General features: G+C 37.7%; 1 protein-coding gene and 1 pseudogene across 1 annotated transcript; both read left to right on the top strand.

Annotated features, from left to right (window-relative positions):
* The first annotated feature begins 2,627 nt into the window (after window positions 1-2,627).
* On the top strand, window positions 2,628-3,147 carry LOC101563385 (annotated as a pseudogene).
* An 11,750-nt stretch (window positions 3,148-14,897) lies between these two features.
* LOC101568001 (melanoma-associated antigen B5-like) lies at window positions 14,898-16,058 on the top strand. The gene is made up of 2 exons (XM_004631426.1): window positions 14,898-15,032; window positions 15,210-16,058. Exons 1-2 carry the CDS (start codon window positions 14,898-14,900, stop codon window positions 16,056-16,058), a joined length of 984 nt encoding a protein of 327 aa, XP_004631483.1.
* The last annotated feature ends 6,400 nt before the right edge of the window (window positions 16,059-22,458 follow it).

Below are 22,458 nucleotides of genomic sequence, written 5' to 3' on the forward strand. Positions count from 1 at the left end.
GAGATTCTCAGGATCATTGTCTTTCCCATCTTCTACATATAACTGCATGGCTTGACATTGTCATGATTCCTAGCTCTTCTCCTTTCCCTCTCTTGATTAATTAGTCCTGGAGATCTTGCTTTCCTTTTACTTATATTATACCTTTCTATTTGTATTTCTTCTTTTGAGTTCTTCTACTAGGGAAACTATATGATATTTAAACATGTGTGTCTGGTTTATTTCACTTATGAGTATATGTTCAAGTGGCATCCACTTCAATATAAAGGCTTACAGTTTATCATTCTTAATAGCTGAATAATACTCCATTGTGTAAAAATACCACATCTTTTTCAACCATTCCACAGGTGATGGGCATCTTGGTTGTTTCCACGTTTTGGCTATCACAAATGGTGCTGCTATAAACATAGGCACACATATATCCCTATGATATGATGTTTTCAGATCCTCTGGACAAATTCCCAGTAGAGGAATAGCTGGTTTAAAGGGGATTTCCAGACCAACTTTTCTAAGGAGTCTCCACAATGATTTCCATAATGGTTGCAAAGTCTACATTCCCACCAGCAGTGGAGAAGGGTTCCTTTTTCCCCACAGCCTCTCCAACATTTGTTGTTGGTTAATTTCTTTATGACAGCCATTCTTTCTGGGGTGAGATGATGTCTCAGTGTTGTTTTAATTTGCATTTCGTGTATGGCCAGTGATGTGGAGCATTCTTTTATATATTTATTCACTTCTTTAATTTCATCCTCTGAGAAGTGTGTGTTCATCTCAGATGCCCATTTCTGGACTGGGTCTTTAAATTTTGGGGCCCTAATGTTTTTTAGTTCTTTATAAATTCTAGAGAGCAGACCTTTCTAAAATCTGAGGTACAGGATCTCAGAAGAAATCCTGAGGGGATTTCACTGACCTTATCCGACCCAATAGCTACAACTCTTGTTGCACAGGTCCTGTTTTACCTTGGTCTTATCCATCCAGCAGAAAAGTATAAAAACGAAATATAAGAAGTAAAGTCATGCTGTTATGTTGAGCTGTAGGGGACTCAGGTCAACAATTTCTGACATTGCCAGTCAATTGGAAGACCGAATACTATTATGAGCTACTGGACTCTTTTAGAATATTTTGCTGAATTTACCCACCTATAGTGTTCAAATAACAGAACTTAACAAAAAAAGGGGATACAGATGAATGTCCATTTTGTATCTTTGTATTCAAAGTGGTTAGGATAGATATATAGTTACATTCTCTTAATGAATAAAGGGATTTGTTCTAATGGTGTTTGTAGATAGGATATCATGTCCGCATGTTGTAGAGCAATTAACCACTAGGAAGAATGTATCCAATGTGTTAATTATTAAAACTGTCCTACCAATTCGGTTTGAATCTGTCTCATTCCTATTTGTTTCTCAATAAGATTATGGAGAAAAACGAAAAAAAAAAAAGAAATACAAACAGCAAATAAAAAAAGAAATACAACAGCAAATAAATATATGCAAAAATGTTCAACATCGTTTAGTCATTTGAGAAATACAAGTTAAAGCAACACTGAGATTCCCTTTCAGCCCTGAAAGAATGGTTGTCATCAAGAAATCAAGCAATAACAAATGCTGGCAGGTCTGTGGAGGAAAAGGAACCTTCCTCTATTGTTGGTGGGAGTATAGACTGGTACAACTACTGTAGAAATCAGTATGAAGTTACTAAGAAAACTAGGATTAAATGTTCCATTCAACCCAGCTATTCCCCTTCTGGTTATGTTTGTAGAACTGAAACCATACCACAGCGATGTATGTGCATCTATGTTTAGAGCAGTACAATTTCTAATAGATAAGTCTTGGAAACAACGCAAATGCCCATCAAATGTGGATTGGATAAAAGCAATATAGTGGGGTTTTTGTTTGTCTTTTGAGGACAGGGTCTTGTTATACAGTTTAGGCTAGCCTTGAGCTCACTTTGTAGCCCAGGGCTCTAGCTTGCACCAATCCTCCAACCTCAACGTCCTGAATGCTAGTATTACCGGCATGTACTACCACACCTAGCTACATTTATACGATGGAGCATTACTCAGTTGTAAAGAAAGATAAACTCAAGCCTTTCATAGGTAAATAACTGAAACTAGAGAGCACGCACATACGTGAAATAAACAGACCTCCATGTATAAATATTGTGTTGTCTTCTTAATGTAAGATTGTGAAAGTACAAGTAAAATCTGAAAAGTATAATAGTATATTGTGAGAGGGAAAGAAATTGCATAAAAGGAAAGAAAAACTGAAATGAAGGAAAGGAAAAATAAAGAATAAATAAGGAAAAACAATATATACATTTATAAACTCATATATATATATATATATGACTTCTCATATTGTACTACTAATTTCCATTGGTTTGTTGAAAAGAACAGTTAATGTCTAATTGTTTGATCAATCTAATATTTCTATATCTGGTAATATGAGCAATTATTTCAAAGATAGCAATATATAATATGATAACCACTGTTAATTTCCTATCATCTTGTTTTGAAATTTTGTACCATTTTATTGTTTTAGGGGTTTTGTGTGTTTACTTTCCTATTTTGTCTTTGCTATTTTGCCTTTAAAATAGAAAAAGAGGGTGCCCTTGAAGGTGAAGGAGCTGCTATGGCTTTCTCGGCACCGATGACCTACCTGACCCACCAGCAGAAGGTGTTATAGTTGTATAAGCCGGCGTTGCATCACCTCAAGTCATGGCGTGTATACAAGTACAAATACTGATACTTTGCTTGTTTGATGAGAGCCAGGTTTCAAGAACATAGGAATAAAAAGGATGTGATGAAGGTCACCCAGCTTCTGAGGGAGGTGTAAAAAAGAATTATTGCAGTGTCAGCACCCACAGCCGTATATCTTTCCCTACTCATCTTGGGGGACCTCATACGAGAGATATGAGTACTACAATTTCCCAGAATGGTGCTTAGGTTATTGTCCCTTTCTGAGAAGGCCATACTTTGATAAGAGATAGCAGTGGAAGAAACTGCAGATGGAAAGTGGGAGTCAAGAGGTTAAGCAGCTGCAGGAGCAAACTTGATGATCCCAGGACAGAAGCTCTGCCTCCTGCCACAAAAGAGATTTGCCCTCATTATGGTGGCATATTGTGACCAGACCCCAGGATAGTCCCGTGTAGCATGACACAGACACCTCATGTTCATGCTTGGAAGTGAAATTTTCTTGCCCTAATAAAATCACCATGGTCTGATATGAAAAATAAATAAAAAAATAGAAAAAGATTAAGTTTTCTAATAATAAAACAATAAAATTTTCTAATTATACATTCTTTGGTACAAGCTAAACTTCCAAAACAAAAGTGTTCATTTGACTATGTCACTTGGTTGTCATTAAACGTTTTTAAGCTTCCAAATGTACAAGTCTTCCAAAACATAAAACAGTGATTGTTTATGGTAATAGACCTTTTATTTCTGATTCAACATTTGCCTTTCTTTTGTGCTCACAAACTATTTTAAGAGGAGGCTCATGTCAAATGAACATAAGATCATCTTTCAGTAATAGTAACAAAACTTAGGAGATATATATTATACACATGCTACTATCCTAACAGATGCTAAAACATTATCGTTCATACAGTGTCATAAATTTCTGCCATGAAGTCTCTTTACAGCCAATGAGAGGGCCAGGGAGATAGCACAGTAGAATAAGCGCTTGCCTGGCAAATGCAGGGTGCTAAGTTCTATCCCTGGTACCACAGAATAAATAAATAAATAAATAAATAAATAAATAAATAAATAAAGCCTATGAGTTAGGTAAATGCTTCTTATGTACTAGATAGAGAACACTGATTAAAGATGTATATACTATTTCAAAATGGAAATTAAAGCATGTCACAAAATGTCATCATGATTGTCATGGCACAGTTTTATGTGAAATACTATGTACAATATTATGATTTAAAATTTTCTGTCTAGAACTATTTCCTTTTGGCATTCTACTGAGAACCAACTAACATCCATGATTGGTAAAAAATAATGGTTCTAAGCCAATGAAAAAAGCTCAGTGGACTAAGCACCTGTTTAGGCAAGTGAAGGGACAAGTGTTCAATTCTTGGCACCACATGCCATGCCAGCCACACCCCCACGTGCTGAGCTGGCCACCGAGACCAGGTGTGGTGGTGTACTCCTGTAATCCTAGCATGGGGGAGGTTGAAAACAGGAAGATCACTATGAGTATGAGCTGCATAGTGAGACCCTGTATCAAATATGTAAAATACTTTAAAAAATAAAAGAAAGAAAAAAATAGTTATATTTTATGTTTCAAGGTGATTGATATTCAGAGAAATAGTTATATTAAGTTCATTGCCTTCATTACAAAATGTCATTAACCTTTTTTTTCTGGATGTTCAACAACGTTGCTATGGAGAACAAAAACTAGAAAGACAGTCTAAGAGGACAGACAAAATTTTCAGCCTAGCCCTCATATGTCAATTAGGACCCAGGACAAGAGGGAACCTTTTAAGTGAAATCCTGCAACTCTGATGAATTATACAAACTCCTGATCAAGGAGATTGTAGTACCACAGAGGATAATATCTTTGGTGTACAGTGTGTCTAGGGAGAGTCACTAAAAGTAAGTGCCTCCTAAGTTTTCACAGAAATCAATATTAGTCAAGTACTAACCATGACTCATGTAGAAGGCTGACACTGAAGAACTACGTATGCTATACATAGTTCAGTGATAAATCCCGAGGAAACTCAATTGACCCTGACAAATGAAAATAATTAAAACAGATCTCATCTTAATTTGGTCTTGAACATATTGGAGAAAAGTATGAGTACAAGAGGTATAAAACAATTTACAACTACACTAGTGACTGATCACTGTTACAGTATAAGGTGACATAGAGGATTAAATTGGACTATGCAAGGATTTAATGTTGTTATATTGGAAAATTTTCTTCTAAATAGACCAAGTTCATCTAGAATGGAAAGGATTTGAAAGGGAGAAGCTTTCCTACAGATTACCCTAAATACATCTCCAGCCTCAAGGAACTACCCACTGCAAACCATTGCAAACAAGTATAAACAGAAAAAAGTTAGATATGGGGAGCAGCTGAAACTGAAGATCAATCATGTTCATGAGCCAAAGCATGGCTAGTCTCAAGAACATAGCACCTGAGGTAAATCATGTGATGTAGTTACTCTAGCATCAGGAACACAGTATCCAAGGCAAGTCAAATGAATCAACTATTAGGTTGAGAAGTTACATCTGTTAATCAACTTCCCAATTATATAAGTAAACTCATGATAACTCTTGGAGAACTATATTGACTTTTTTTCCTCATTCTTCTTTCTTTCTCATTAGCACAGAGGGCTCCACATGGACTCAGTTTGCTATATTTTTCTCTTGTCCCTTCTCTCTATCCTCTCACCATCCTCACCCTATAACATAAAAAGTTTTGTGAGATGTGGGCTTAAACTACTGATAAGTAGGGGCTGTAGGTAACCAAGTGCATGAAGTTTTATTAGACATGAGTAAGTATAGTATGATTATCTTTTTAGATATACTTAAAAGAAATCTTTGTTTTATGATACACATTTCATACTTTTAAGAATAAAATTTTATTGCTCTTTTTAAAATTGAACACTTAATTTTTTAACTGTAATGAAGAAAATTTTAACATAAGGAATTATTGACTAATGTTTATTTATAATATTCTGTATTATTTTTATTTAGTTTTGGACAGTGAGTATTGTTATTTTTAAATGTATGAAATAACATTTAGTACTTTCCTTTTAATACAACAGAAATAAATAAGGAATAGAAAAATATTTTTTCTTAAAAATGCAGGCCCAGAGAGATGGCTCAGTAGAATAAGTACTTGCCTGGCAAGTACAAGGTCCTGAGTTAAACCCCAGTACCACAAAAAAAAAAAAAAGAAAAGAAAAGAAATGAAAAGAAAAGAAAATGCAGTACATACTTCATTAGACAATAGTTGATGGCATCACCAAATGATGAAGCAAAATTACTGTGATTAACTTTTTCCTGGGTCAATTCACTTTGCCCTTTGCTTATAACACTAAATTAAATTAGTTTGATTTAGCCTGCCAAATAGTTCAGCATATTAAATTGCGTGCAGGCAGGCACAGGGACCGGGAGTTCAATCCCCAGGTCTGCCATGCCAGCCCCGCTCCTGGGGTGAGCTAAAATATCAATTGAGTCTGGGCATGGTGGCATAATCCCAGCTCTTAGGAGGCTGTAAACAGGCAGATCACTGTGAATCCAATCTAGTAGTGAGATCCTGAAAACCCTGTAGACCCTTCCATAAAATACAAAAAAAAAAGTTTGATTTCACTAATTTACTGAAACAAAAGAGTACTTAAAGTTTAGTTAATAAAACTTCTTCAATGTTTTTACTATCTTTTCATTTGGTTTTCCATGAAGCATTAACTGACAATTTGTTCTCTGGAAGACTCCAAATAGTACTACCCATGTTAATAAAGAGGACCCAGCCATTGTCCATCTGAGTATAGACTCTAGCAGCAACTATTATATAATGAGAATGAGGAGATGCTACCTAAGAGAAGGGACAAGCAAGGTAATGAAAAGGAGAGATCAGGTGAAAGCCTAAAGAAATGAACTGACTGGGGCAGTTTGGAGCACCAGGAATTTAGAATTCCCTCAGTGAGACATAATTTTGCTGAAGACCATGCTGGGCTGGGTGAGACTGTGGGACTGGTGAGCTAAGGTCAGGCTCTCCCATGGTACACATCAGATTTGAGAGATTATGCCTGGATTGGTATAGAGATCTCAGCATTTTATTTGTAATTGTGAATGTAACAGAAAAAAAATGTCTTTACCAGGGGCCAGAACAGAGGGAGTTGAAGTTTTTCCTGTACAGTGAACACCTTGCACAATTTGTGCATTATGTCCAGGGAGCTTCTGAGAAATATTCATGAGAGTCCCATGTGATGAAACTCCCAGAAGACTAAAGAGTCGTTCTTATCAAAGCCTGGAGAATCAGATTTTGCTCCATTGCATTTACATTTTCTTAGTGCTAATTAAGGTATACTTTGTCAAACTCTAAGAGAGGGCTCAATATTTGTTAATAAAAATAATAATAAAAAATTGGATAAGCTAAATGAAAATACACACAAGAGGAAAGTTGTGGGTCATTGAAACAGACCATGTGAGTACCCTAGAGATGGATAACAGCTACTTCACACCCAAAATAAATAACAGCAATACTAAAATGGCAATACAAGATTTACATATTCAGCAATGTTTTATAAATGTGGATTTCTATGTCATTTGTTCTTATATACTTTATAATTTCTTAAAAATACAATTATATTTCAAATTATTATCATTTTCTATAGAAATGATTTTTTTAGAAATGATTTTAATAATCACCATTACCATTTATCAGAAGCCCAATCTCTGTCTACCAATGCACTGAGGAACTTACATATGTTACATATATACCTAAATTGTACCTGATAGGACTGAATATGATTTATTTGCAGGGAAAGATCTTAGACTTTCTCAAGTCAATAAGACTTACAGAATAGTTAGGATATATTTACAGCTATTTTTATTTAATTCAATGAGAAGAAAGATTTGTACTAATAGTGTTTAGACAGGATATCTTGTCTGCTTCTTATATTATGGATAACCACTAAGAAGATAACAGTCTACAATGTATTAATTATTGAAACTGTCCTATTAATAAGTTTGAAACTGTCTCATTGCTATTTGCTTCTCAATAAAATAAAATTAAATTTAAAAAGACTGTTAAACGAAAGACGTGGATTATATGCTGGGCCTAAATCCCTATAGAGTTATACATTGCCATATGGTTCCAAGCAAGAGGCATTACCTCCAAATACAGGCACATTCTGATGCAATGGTGGTGGGAATTCAGCATGAGAACTTCTGTGGAAAAGAGATATAATTCAGCGTTAATAGGCAATAATCAGAAGCAATTTAGCCCTGATGTCAGTACAGTACAAAACAGTACAGGATTAAGTTATTCTATATATTGTCTCCTGGAATTTCTGGAACAAAAACATGGAAATGGCTTGAGGTGTGATGCACAAAGACCAATTATTGTCATATTTAGCCTTGAATTGGAATAGCAAGCACCTATTTCATTAATTGAACAATCTAACTAGACTGTCAGGTATAATTTGCCAAATTTTAAGGGAAGCCTAGATATTTTAGGAAGGAAATCAATAAAAATAGAGGTAGTTTGAATGGAAGAGCTACTAGGGGCACTAAAGAGTTGGGCCTTGATGAAATTCTAGTAGCTCTGACCTAAATCCAGAGGAATCAGCACTCAAAATCTAAGTTAAATATCAGATGCTCTGATGGGGAAATATTAATTTGCTTGCTGAAGTAGACTCTTGGCTACATCTGTGTACTTGAAAGTATTTCATTTTCATTGTCATATTCTACATGAAAAATATACCTACAAAATTTTCCATAGTCATAAGTGAAATAAATCAGACCTGTGAGAAGCTGAACAAGAAAACGGGGCCAAAAATGTTAAATAGATATTGTGTTGGGAAGAAGCTGTTCAAAAGACAGGAGACGTTGCCAGGCATGGTGGCACATGCCTGTAATCCCAGCACTCAGTAGGCTGAGGCAGGAGTATCATATCCAGTTTGAGATCAGCCTTGGATATAAAGTGAGCTCAAGGCCAGACTTTACTGCATAGTGAGACCCTGTCTCAAAAAGTCAAAAGAAAGAAAGAAAGAAAGAAAGAAAGAAAGAAAGAAAGAAAGAAAGAAAGAAGAAAGAAGAAGGGGTGACAAGAGAAAGGGGAAAGGAAGGGAAAAGCAAATATATATATATATATATATATATATATATAATGACGCTTACACAGCTAGGTTCTTTTGGTTCATTGAAAAGTTTTGCTCTAATGTTGTTTGCAAAGTACCTCATATCTGTATCTTATACCCTGAGTAACTATTCTGAAGATTAATAATGCATAATGTATTAGATATTGTTACTTTCCTATTGTCTTGTTTTAAAATTATGTTTTATTGTTTTTCTTGTTTTTAAATTAGAAAAAGATATACTTACAGAGAGGAGTGGAATTACTTATCTCTCTTAACAGTGATATAAATAGCATTCATTAAACATGGAGTATTTGCAGGTCATGAAGACAAGTTCCCTTTAATAAATAAATATGTATCTATTTTATGTGAGCCTACAAAGTTAGTTTGACATAGTTCCCACTTCTAGAACAGAGTTCCATAGATTGAGTGACTAAGCAAAGGCCATTTATTCCCTGTCATTCCAGGGATGAGAAATTCAAGATCAAGAAAGCCAGGAGACTGTGCTCCTGTTAGAATTTCCACTGGAAACACATTCTTTCTCGTTGTGCCCTCATAGGGTGAAAGAAGAAAAACTACTTTTCTAGTTTCCTATAAAGACAGCAGTTCTGTTATCTTGGACAGGCACTCCAGGCTTCCAAAATTAGGTGATCCAAGATGATCAAGTACAACTGACTGAGAAAGAGCTGGTAATATTCTCATATACTCAAGGTTGTAAATGCTAGAGCTAGAATAGTTTCACAAAGAGAATTCATCAATAGTTTGCAACATCCCACAGTTCAAACTTCTTTTACCACTTGCTACTCTAATACACTTATATATGTCAATATAAATGTAGTAATATATAAAATTATATTTATATACTTCAGTTATATATACTGTTCTAACTTGATGTTGACATTGAGTATATTTACTCAGTATAATACTACTACAATATATGTAAATATATATGAATAAATACACTATATAGAATAAGTTAACATATAAAAATGTGTATATATAATTTTCCTCCATATATTTATAAAAAAGGATTTTTGCCAAAGTATTATATTATGATAAGACAAATCATAACAATATATGAAGTATGTGTACAAAAAGAAGGAAATAATACATGTTAACAATATGACCATGTACATAAGATCTCTCAGTTCTTTTTTTTTTGTAATAGTACTTTATTATTTTAAAGAAAACAAAAGATAAAAATTGCAGTGAGGCAAGTTTAAAAATAGGTTAGTAGCACAATTACAATAATTAATACATTACACATTGTTTTCCTCACAGTAATTATTCAGAATACAAGACATAGTACAATAAACATTACAGTTCTTTTTAAAAGATTATGCTGTCCCCAAATTATCCACAGCAGAAACTTTGCACTAGAGACTAAATCTTTTTTTTTTCTTTTGTATTTTATTAAGGGTCTACAGGGTCTCACTCCATAGATCGGACTTGTAGTGAACCCCCTGGTTTCAGCCTCCAAAGAGCTAGGAATACAGGCACGTGCCATCATCACCATCTCAGAGCACCCCCGGAGCGGGACCAGCACGGCAGGGAAGGGATAAAATCTCCCACTCCTTTGTCTGCCTAAGCAGGTGCTTTAATCCGCTGAACTATTTGGCCAGCCTGGAACTAAATCTTATAGACAGAATTAGCTTAAACATCAAGGCTAATGATAAAGAAAACAATGTTACTGCTTTCATCTGACAAATGCCCCTATTCAAAATGCACAACTTTCCCCTATAAACTCAAAGCAGAAATAAAGAGCTACTCTCCCGCTATCTGAAGATGAGCAATGCTCAAATATTTTCAGGGATGCAGCATGTTCAAGGAATTGTTTCCTCAATGGGAAAAGTGTCAGGATGAGGACTTGGAAAAATACTAATGGCAATAACCCAATACAGTAACCCAGGGTTAAGGCAGAGCCTACCTTTCCCTGGCAGAGGTCCAAGCCCACCCTGGCTAGCAGGTATGACACACCCTCAAGGAGGTCCATAAACTGTGGACATGCCCACAGGGAGGGCTAAAGTAAAAATTGATTAAAGATCTAAACATCAAGCCAGAAACAACAAATCTCCTGGAAGAGAAATTAAGTGGAAATCTTGAAGATATAGAGGTAGGCCAGTAGTTCATGAACAAAAATCAAGCTGCATGGGAAATACTTCAAAGAATCAACAACTGGGTCCTCCTCTTATTGAGAAGTTTCTGCATGTCAAAAGAAGTAACCAATAGAATGAAAAGACAACCTACAAATTTGGAAAAAATCTTAATAATCACTCAGACAAAGGTCTTCTATCTGGAATATATAAAGAACTAAAAAAACATTAGGGCCCCAAATTTAAAGACCTAATATGAAAATGAACTTCTGACATGAATACATACTTCTCACAGGAAGAAATACAAGAGACAAATAGATACATGAAAACATCACTGGCCCTTCAAGAAATGCAAACTAAAACAACATTGAGATATCATCTCACCCCAGACAGAATGGCTATCATAAAGAAATCAACTATTAATAAATGCTGGAGGGGCTACAGGCACGGAAAAAGGAACCCTTCTACACTGTTGTTGGGAATGTCGACTAGTATAATCACTGTGGAAATCAGTGAGGCAGCTCCTCCAAAACCTAGGACTGCAAATCCCATTCAATCTAGCTATCCTCTTCTGGGAATTTTCCCAGAAGAACTGAAAACATCATAGCACAATGACATATGTGCATCCATGTACATAGCAGCACAATTTGTCATAGCCAAATCGTGGAATCAATCGAAATGCCCATCACCAGAGGAATGGATAAAAAAATATGTGGTATTTTTATACAATGGAGAATTACTCAGCTGTTTAAAAAAGACAAACTCAAACCCTTCATAGGTAAGTTGATGCAACTAGAGGATATACTCACAAGTGATATGAATCAGATCCACATGTGTAAATATCATATTGTCTCCCTAGTGTAAGAACCAAAATAAGAAGTAAAACCTGAACAGTAAAACTGATATAGTATAGCAGAAAGAAAAGCAACTTAAGTGTTAAACAAGGAAGAGCAGAGAAAGGAGAAAAGATAAGAAAAAGGTAGGGGAAAAGTATGCAAGTATATATACAGTATGGATGAGGTGATTGTTGTAAGAATTTCCATTGTTCTTTTTTTTGAAAATAGTGTTAAAGGGTAAAATTTTCATCTTGACTAACTCTGTATGCTGATATTTGAAGTATCTACATAGAGGACAGCAATGTGTAACACAAAAACCATGCTTGAATACTTGTCATCTTGGTCTGCTAAAGTTTCTCATATCATATCAATTATTACTATACTCTGTAAAATAAATTTTAAAAAAGTTAAAAAAAGAAAAGAACAAAAATTTAAGGTTTCTTAAAAGCAAGTGGTAATATCCAACCATATGTCCAACCTTACATAACTATATCTGTTAATCTGATCAACAGATTTGAGGATAAAATAGATAATTTATCAACCATTGTTGATCACCTACTTTTGGTTTGAAAATCTGTAACATATATGTTGTTATATTTTGCCCTGTTTCTTTGTTTCTGATTTTTGTTCTTGCTTTGTTTTTACTTTTCAAAGCAATATTAAATTTAAAGAAGGATGACCCTGAACTGTGGACACGCCCACGAGGAGGCGGGGCTGAGGGTAGGGCAGACAGTTGGAAGCCGGATTTGTCCAGTTTCCAGGAGAGAGCCGAGCAGCAGCACTGGCCAGAGTGTGTGGCACAGCAGTTGCCCTGCTGCGTGCCCCTTGGGTCCTTCAACAGCCGAGTTGGTAGAGCTTAATTCTCACGAACCTCAGCACAAGGGGCCGTGCAGACCACGGCCGTATCTGCGAGATTCAGCAGGGGAACCAGGCTTTGCTGGGCTCCGGTAAGGCCCTCTCCAGAGAGGATAAAACCCCGCTTCAGAGGGCGGTCGACGCCGGCCCGCAAGGCCTCGTCTGCGTTCTCGGGGTGGTGGTGCTGGTGGGGTGCATTGCCGAAGCACGCAGGTTGGGTGGGGTAGGCTGCTTGTTCACCCCCGAGGTCTAGGATGGTAAGGGGCAGAGCGGTGGCTGTGATAGTGCAGGAGAGGACAAAGAAGCCCACCCCGAATTTGGTGGCAAAGTGGCGCGGATGGCACCAGAGACCAATTTGATGTTGGGCGAGTGCTCAAAATGGACAGCCATTGGGTGAGAGCCGCGGGTCCTGTGCTGCACTGAGCAGACCTGGAATGCGAGGTGGTGGGGTTGGGGCTCAGGGCAGCCTGGGGAGATGCTCATGTACGCAGGGACTCAACAGGAGGTCGCCAGGGCTGGGCTCAGGGGTCTCCGATGCCACAGAGTGGGCACCGCTGCTCCAGTCCTACGTTCTAGGGTACCGAGAGCGAGAAGAGAGCAGGGAGAAGACCACGCTTCAGAAGAGGATGCCAGCTCCTGCCCAGTAAAGCCTTGTCTCTGTTCTCAGGATGAATGGGGACTGAGGGCGGTGTGTGGGGGAGCAGCGTTGAAGTGCACACTGGCTGAGGTAGACTGGTTTTTGACAATTGAGGGCTTAGGATGGCAGAGGGGGGCGCAACACTGGTTTTGGCAGTGTGGGACTGGATAAAGAAACTCACCATGAACTTGGAAACTAGGCCCGGTTGCCATGGCAACTCTTTGCGTGCCAGGGCGTGTGCTCAAAATGGATGGCCATCGGGACGACAGTGGGGGCTCGTGTGCTGCACTAAGCAGAGGCTGAACCCAGGGCTGGCTTTACGGTGAGGGCTCAGGGAAGCCTGGGGAGCACACTTGTGTGCCGAGACTCAACAGGAGATCACCCAGGCTAGGCTCAGGGATCTCGCATCCCACAGACAGAGTAGGCACTGCTGCCCCCGTCTTATCTTCATTGAGACTATTAGACTGTTCTGTAAAGGGAGTATTGTGGATGTGAGTGTCTCTGGCTGGGGGGTGGCATTAGCTGGCAGTCACCATGAGGCACTTTCCAGGTATTTGGGAGTCACAGTAAGGACACTGTGTGGAGTAATCCAAGCTTGGATAGCAATCTGGGATAGAGTTGTGACTAACACTGATTTCCTCCATGCTTTGGACTAAGACTTGATGTTAGGAGTGATGAGGACTTTGTCTAAGAGGGAAGGCCTAAGGTGCACAGTAGGAGCATTTCTAGGTATTCCTAGAAAGTAAAGTGGGTACTATGAGATCTGAGGCAACTAGCAAGCAGGTGCTACAAAATCATCAGTTGTTCTTCACATTGGGAGAATAGAAGGAGGTGAGGTGATGTCATGTCCTCCTGGAGAGTGTTAAAAAAGATAGCAACACCACAAAGCTCCCAGGTAAAGCAAGGCTTCAGAGGTCCAATGAGAGATTAAAGGCAAAGCCTTGACTAATTGGGTATCACAGAATTGCAGCCTGCTGCATACAGTCAGCAGTCCTAGTTCAAGAAACAGGTGTCACACACTTCCTGTTTGGCCGTGCTTCATAGCAAATCTGCAATGCAACAAGCATATTTGGCATGATGTTTCAGCTACCATTCAGGAGAAAAAGTAGCAGGCAGCCTCTGTAAATCAAGAGAATTTTTGAAGTAGAATTGCATACTATAGAATCCCATGAGAGAGAGAGGGGAATTCTTTGTAGCTCACAGTGTACAGCACATGACATGGTAATTGCCAAAGAATGTCTTCCACTTACACCTATGGGCCCTGGGATACAGAATTTTCCCTTCAGGGATTTATAGGTCAACTGCAGAATAGCAAAAGTACAATGTACGGAAACACTTTAAAATTAGTGGTATGATGGAAAAGTAAGAGGACCCAACAACACAAAACACAACACTCCAATACCTGGTCCTTGTCACCACTCCAGTACCCCATAGAAAGGGACAGCATGATGTGGTTGACAACTCACTGTGTCTTCCTCAAGAACAGACTTAGTACAGTCAGAAAACTTTAGTTCCTAGAGCACTACTTTTTCAGCGACCCACAGAGAGCCTAGGAGAGATCTCTCTGCTGAGATGCTCACAGTCTCCTTTGCCTCCTCCAGGTGCCTGCAGCACAAGCCATCCTCTGTATACTTGTCCCTCTTGGGCCTAAGCAGAGTAATCATGCCTCGTGGTCACAAGAGCAAACGTCGCCATGCTCCTAAGAAACGTCAGCAGACCAGAGGTGACAGACAGCATGGTGAAGGTGCACAGGAAGAAGTGTCATCAACTGCAGAGTTAGCAGCTGCAGAAAAAGAAGTGGAACAAGGAGCAGCAGCAGCAGCAGCAGCCGCCGCCGCCGCCGCCGCCTCCGCCACTGCCGCTGCCGCCGCAGCAGCAGCAGCAATAGGAGAAGAAAAAGAAGAGGTAAAGGAGCCTTCCTTCTCCCAAGATCCAGCTGGCGCTGCTTACTGGAGCCCACCCCTGTCACCTCAGACAGGATCACCATCTGCTAGTGCCCTTTCTGATGATAGCTCTGTGGTCAGTTCTTTACATTTTTCTGATTATGAGTATGAGGAGAGCATTTCTGAGTTCAGTCTCTGCACTGAGTGTTCACTGAGTGAACCTCAGTGTCCATCTGAGGTGGTAGAGTGGCTCATACTCCAAAAATTTCATTTGAAGAAGCTTGTTACCAGGGAAGAAATGGTGCGTGCGCTGCACCCTAGGCACAGATTTCAATTTTCTGATATTTTCAAGTGTGCCTGTGATCACCTGGAAGTGATCTTCGCAGTTGAAGTGAGAGAAGTGGAGTCCAGCCGTCACTCTTATAATCTTATCAGCAAGCTCAACCTCCCCAACAATGGGAGGGTTCGTCCTGGCAGGGGCTATCCTAAAACTGGTCTCCTGATGAAAGTCCTCTCTGTGATCTTCATGAAGAACCATTGTGCTTCTGAGGAAGATATCTGGAAATTCCTGAAAAAGTTGCAGGTGTACCCCGGCAAGAAACATGTCCTGTTTGGAGATACTAAGAAGCTCCTCACCCAAGATTTCGTGAGGCTGAAGTACCTGGAGTACCGCCAGGTGCTTGCTAGTGATCCTCCATGCTATAAGTTCCTGTGGGGACCCCAAGCTTATGCCGAGATCAGCCAAGAGAGAATCCTAAAGTTTTTGTCCAGGATGAAAAAGATTTCTCCTACAGACTTTGAATGTCTTTATGAAGATTCTTTAAAAGAGGACATAGAAAAACTCCAAGCTGCACTTGCTGCCTATTCTATCTCTACTAGTCCTACTGCTGTTGTCCAGGTTACAAGTAGTGCTCCTCCTCCCAAGCCTGAAGATGACTGAGCCTGGTGTTCATCCAGTTATCTAAATAGGATTTACAACACAGAGGTTTCTTGCAAATGTTACAAAACCCCACAGTAGGGGATGATTCAGTGTAACAAAAAAGCTTATACTAAGTTCACTTGTTTCTTTCCTCACTGCTTCAGTTTGTGGAAATTGAATGCTTTGCAATGTTTCATGGTGATTTTCTGTAAGTTACACTTAACTCTTTATCAGTTAGCCTTCATGGTCCTTGACTGTAATTTAGCAAATATTTATTCAATATATGCTCTTTGGCAAATTTTTAGGTAATGCACTTGTAGTCATATGATGAAGACCCAGTCTCTGCTTCTAGAAGTTGTAATTCTCAGTTTTGCAATATTATAAGAAATTTGTTGAACTTACTTTAGGACTTTCATGTAATTTAAAAGTAATGATTTGATGAGGTTATCTTTGTGAACACTGAGTTGAAAATTTCCTAAGGAAGAATTTGGGACTTTGAAAATCACAAGTTTTTGGTGGGATATAATTTTTGTTTATCTTTGTGGAAAGCTAATATTGGAAGTACTCAGTTAATGCTGTGTTGTCCTGTTCTGTGGCTCAGGATTATTATGTGAAGCCCTGTAAATGCGTTGTCTACTATGAAAGAACACTGTAGGCTGGTAGCTTAAAAGGCAGCTTCATTTGTCTCATTTCCTGTTTAGAAAATAGAATACTATTGTAGGTTATTTTTTCTTAAACATGTTTAAGTTGAAGAACCCTACTGCGTGCAGCATAAGACAGTGGTGGATAAATTGGAGACATGATAAACATGTGAATTCTCTTAATGATTTTAGTTTCTGTTGTTTTTAATAACAATGTTTTATACGTGTTTTTTCTTGTTCTAGGGGGTAAAAATAAAAGTTTTATTATCTTTTATATATCTTGAGCTTTTTTCAGCATCCATTAACCTAGCATACCATTTTTGATAGGATGTATAGTAGTTGCTGGGTGCTAAAGTGCAGAAGTCCTAGGTTCTGTTTTTGGAATTTTGAGACCAGAGGTGCAATGTGAGCAGCAGTTCATTAGACTACCCTTTGGGACTTGTAAGTAAGCTATAAATCACAACACAGAGACCCACTCTGTCAAATTCATCTACATCTCTTTTGGCCCCAAGGCTCTCCTTCACATGCTGTTACATTGGAGGTCAGGGCTTCAGCATATGATTTTAGTGGTGGCTGCAGAGAAGCACATATAATCAGTAAGTTGTTCAAAACCAGTGGTACACTTTCCATCTTTTTGTTTTCTCAAATGAATGTGGAGGATTGTGACAGGGAGAGAGGAAGAGTAGGAAATAGAAGGGAAAGGGATGAAAGATGGAGATAATGAGGGAGAAGGGAAGTGAGAAGGGGCGAGTAGAAGAGGAAAGAGGAGCAGAGAGGCTGGGAAGGAGGAATAGGAGTAGGGAGGAGAAAATGGGATGGAGAGGACAAAGTGTGTGTAAAGGGAAGGAAGACTGAGACAGAGAGATGGAGACAGACAAACCCAAAGAATGAGAGATCTTGGTTCTTCTGTCACAGGGACAAATATCACAATACGGGAACTCAGTTTCATAAATAGAAGACATGACTTCCAGAAAGACACACCTTCAAATACCATCAAATGAGGATGATGTCTTTAGCATCTAGATTTGGACAGGAGTGGTGGAGTGAAGGACCATTCAGTATATTGTGAAAAGCTTCTGGAAAGTACCCTCAGGATGGTGGATAAAGGAGAGGTAAATTTATACCTGAAGAGGAATGCAAGATGTCTTGTACTCTGTTTTCAATTCTGCTCAATACATTGGGCAAACCAGGGGTTCTGTGCATATTTTCTGCAGAGAATTTGAGAAATGAGGGTATCAACCACTTCAGGTGCCTTTGCAGAAGCCACTACCAGAGCATGTTTTATCAACCAAAACTGGGGTATGACTCAGAGCACTGCACATGCTATACTTTGGCTCATTTCTATTGAAAGTGAGTTAGATGCCACTTCATTCAAACTGCATTTTCATATTGTTACTTTGCATGTAATTCGCCAGACTTTCATTGATGTATTTTGTGGAGATTAAATATTACATATAGCATAGATGTTTTGTTTGTGGTTTGGAAAATAAAAGAATTGTACATTGACAATAATGCCAGGAGTCTGAGTTCCAACCAGGTAGAGAGGACAATTGTATGGTTAAAAATAAGCAGCTTTACTTAGGAATGACAACTATTTTTTTACTGTTTTCCTTATTCTTTAAGTAATAGTATGGGGACTGGGGAGATAACTCAGTAGAATAAGTGCCTGTTTGGCGAATTCAATGTCCTGAGTTCAATCCCTGGCACCATGAAAAACAAAATAATAATAGTATAAATTCTTTAGTATATGAACTATCCTGAACTCCAAAGAATGAAGGTCCTGTTTCTGGGTAATTTGATCTGGGATCAAAATAATATTAATCCTGCCAGTCTCTGAATGTTGGAAAGTTTTTCTACTCTTCTTGCTCCATAGGCTCCATGTACTTCATGCATTCTTACAAGGGAAAGCTTAGTAAATTCACATACACGTTGGTAAACTTAGTTTTTCCAAGTTTATGCAACTGTTAGGTAGTAGAACTAGAGCCCAATCTCAACTTCCCAGGCCGCATTGTTGCTCTATTGCCACCTGATGGAAACTTCTCCTTTACTTCATTTTCTCTCACTATTACAAAATGGATCTCATTTTGTATAAATGCATTAGTAAACAAAGGAATAGAAAGACAAAAATAGAGTAGGCAAAGAAAACATGTTAATTGTTCTTGGTCTTGATTTTATCCATCATGTTACTTCTCTCCAGTGTTCCCTGAAAATTGACATTCTTAATGTGCTGATGTTTTACGCAAATAGAGGGCTTTCTAGCACTAGAGAAAATGTTCCCCTTAGAAGTTTCCAGCCAGGGATACAGCTCAGTGGCATAAGCGCCTGCCGGAAAAGTGCAAGGTCCTGAGTTCAATCTCTGGTACTGCCAAAGGAAAAAAAAAAAGATGAATTTTCCAGTGTGAAAATTTGTCTCTGGAAGTTTACCTGTTGTCCAGCTCTTCTGTGCATCCTGCTCAGAAGGCAACATTCTTCTCTCAGTGGAACTGACAGTCCTTGTTGCCTTTCCTTGATTTAGAAGATTTCAGCTCCCAAATGACTTAGCAAGTCTAGAGTAGAGATAGATTAAAAATAGATGATGCTAGGAAAAAAAATGGAAATGATGAATATTTAATAGGAAAGAAATAGAAAGTGTAAAATGCATTCAAACATTTGAAAATATCTAGAAATTTTAAAATTCTACTGGAAGCTGGAAAAATTACTTGAACAAAACTGAAATTAGACTTTCTTTTTTTTATTTTTATTTATTTGTGTGTGTGTGTGTGTGTGTGTGTGTATGTGTGTGTGTGTGTGGCCAGCTCAGCCCACCAGGGGGAGGGCTGGCTGGCATGTGGTGCTGGGGGATTGAACCGTGGTCCCTGTGCTTTGCTAAGCTTGTTCTAAGTAGGTGCTTTAGACCACTGAGCCATCTCACCAGCCCTGAAATTAGACTTTCAAGCATTGAAGACAGTATTGTTCCCAGTGATCATGAAAGGAATTATTTCTTGAAACTAACAAAATATCAGACAATTACAATTCAACACCTACACAATGACACAAAGAAAAGTAATATAAGAATAATTTATATGACCAAAGGATCAGGGCTTAACACAAATGACAGAAAAAAAATCACAGAAGTAATAACAGAAACTTCCCAAGCATGGGAAAAGAATCTGACAAAGAGATAAGTAAGGCATAGAGGACTCAAATTACCAATAAACAAAATAAATCTATAGCCAGATGTATAATAATCAAGATCCAAGAAATTCAGCAGAAAATAAATATTAAAAGCAATAATGAAGAAGAACCAGATCACCTATAAAGGAAAGCCCCTTACAATCATAGCAGACTTCTTAATATGAACCCTCAAATGAAGAAACTCTTGGAGTAAAGTATCTCAAGTCCTGAAAGAAAACAATTTCCAAGCTATATTAGTGTACTATATAAAACTATCTTTCTAAATTAATGAACAAATAACATACTTAAAAATCAGGAATGATCCACTTTCAATGAAATTGAAAATGTAAATTAAAATGTGCCAACAAAGAAAAGTCCAGGGGATGATAGATTCACTGCTGAAATCTAGAAGAAGTTTAAAAATAAATAAATTAATAAATAAATGCAAGTGCACCTCAAATACTTTATTTTTTCCTTTATAGATGATTTTATTTTATTTGGTTTATTTATTTATTTATTTATTTATTTATTGTTTTTTGAAAATCAGAGAAAGACCCAAGCAAGGAACAAAAACTAATGGTCAATCCTTGTAATGAATATAGATGCAAAAGTCCTCAATAAGATACTAGCAAACAGAATATAGTAAATTATGAAGATGATTATACAACATGACAAACAGTGTTTTATGCCAGTTATGCAGGGATAGTGCCACACACGCAAATCAATAAATGTAGTATACCATACCAATAGAACTAGAGATGAAAATTACATTACCTTCTCAATGGCTGAAGAAAAAGCTTTTGATGAAGTCCAACATTCATTAATGACAAAAACATACTGAGAAATAGAATAAGTGTTCTTTTTCTCAATCTAAAAAAAGTTATTTGTCAAACCAACCACTACCTTGCTAAATGAACAAAACCAGAAAGCTTTCACTCTAAAATCAGGAACAAGATGAACATGTCCATTATCACCATACCCATTCAATAAGGTGCTGCACATCCTATCATGGAAAATTAAATAGGAGAGAGAAATAACATGTGTGAGACTAGAAAAGAAACAACTTAAATTATCATTATTCACAGATGAAATGATACTCTACATAGAAATTCCCAAAATTCTACCAAAACCCTCCTAGGCTTATCAAATTCAGTAGCTTATCTGGACAAAAAGTCAATCCTCAAAAATAAATAACATTCTGTACACCAATAATAAACTCATGGAGAGATAAAGTAGGGAAACCAAGGCCTTCACAATAGCATACAAAAAATGAAATACTTAGGAATCGTTGAAAAAAGGAAGTGAAGAATCAACATATTGCAAATTATAGTACTATGAAAAAGATGATTAAGTAGAAAATATCCCATTCTCATGAACAAGAAAACAAACAGTGAAAATGGGCATACTCCCAAAATTATTTTGCAGATTTAATGCAATCCCTGCCAAAATAACATTAGTATGCCTCACAGAACTAGGTAAAACTTTCCTAAATTTCATCTGGAAACAGAAGAGTTATAGAATAATAAAGGCAAGGAATTATTGGGCAACAAAGGTAAAACAGGAGGCATTACAATCCCTGACATGAAGCTATACTACAAAGATACTACGATAAAATCAGCATGGTACTCGCAAAGAAATAGACCTGAGGAAAAAGCAGACAAGAGTGCAAAGACATTCATCAACCTTATCTTTGACAAAAGGGTCAAACACGCTTACTGGCAGAAAGATAGTCTCTTTAATAAATGGTCCTGAAAAAGCTGGATCTCCATACACCAAAGACTAAAAATAAACCCATGTCTATCACCATGTACTAAACTAAGGTCAAAATGGATCAAAGATCCTAACATTAAAACAGGAAAATTAAAAGCATTAAAAGAGAAATAGATAGAACTTCTGAAGTCAAAGGTATATATAGACCAAGGTAAAGCAGGACCTATGCAACAAGAGTTGTAGCTATTGGGTCTGAAAGGTCAGTGAAATCCCCTCAGGATTTAACCTGAGATCCTGTACCTCAGATTGTAGAACCTTCGTCAGTGTCAGTCATGTGGATGAGTCACGGCCATTGCTTGGCCAATGTGCTCTCTGTGAAAGCATGAGAGAATGTTTTCTCTCCATGTGACTCTCCTTAGGCACACTCTACATCATTGATCACTTTCCTCTTTGGCCCCATAATCTCCTTGATCAGAAAATTTGGGACGCTACTGAGTTACATGATATTGGAGTACAAGTTCTCATATGTCCTGAGTCTTAATTGACCTTAGAAGGCTAGGGCCAAAATGTTTTCCTTGGAGCCCTCCTTTTTCTCTAATTTTGGTTTGCAAACTTAGGTTGTTAACCATCCAGAAGACAAGATTATTGTTATTACCATAGAACTTAGGCTGTCAAGCTTAATCTCACTATCTGTCTGCATATCAAACATCTTAGGTATAATATGGAACAGGCATTTTTCATCAAGTATTGATAGGTTGAACTTTAAGTCCCTACAGAATATGATAAAAAACATTTAAAAAAATTAGAACATATTTTAAAAATAGGCGCAAAGAATTATATACTTCTTATGTTTACACATAAGTGCAAAAATCTAACCATATACAACCTCGAAGCAGGACAGTCCCACAATATTCTTT

The sequence above is a fragment of the Octodon degus genome, unplaced genomic scaffold (assembly GCF_000260255.1).
Source record: "Octodon degus isolate 3935 unplaced genomic scaffold, OctDeg1.0 scaffold00041, whole genome shotgun sequence".
Classification (NCBI taxonomy): Eukaryota; Metazoa; Chordata; class Mammalia; order Rodentia; family Octodontidae; genus Octodon; species Octodon degus.

What these genes read in the sequence shown, in the direction of transcription:
- LOC101568001 (XM_004631426.1), top strand. Translation starts at nt 14,898, where the DNA reads ATGCCTCGTGGTCACAAGAGCAAACGTCGCCATGCTCCTAAGAAACGT. An exon ending in TAGCAGCTGCAGAAAAAGAA is followed by an intron (nt 15,033 to 15,209) that starts GTGGAACAAGGA and finishes CTGTCACCTCAG; the next exon opens with ACAGGATCACCATCTGCTAG.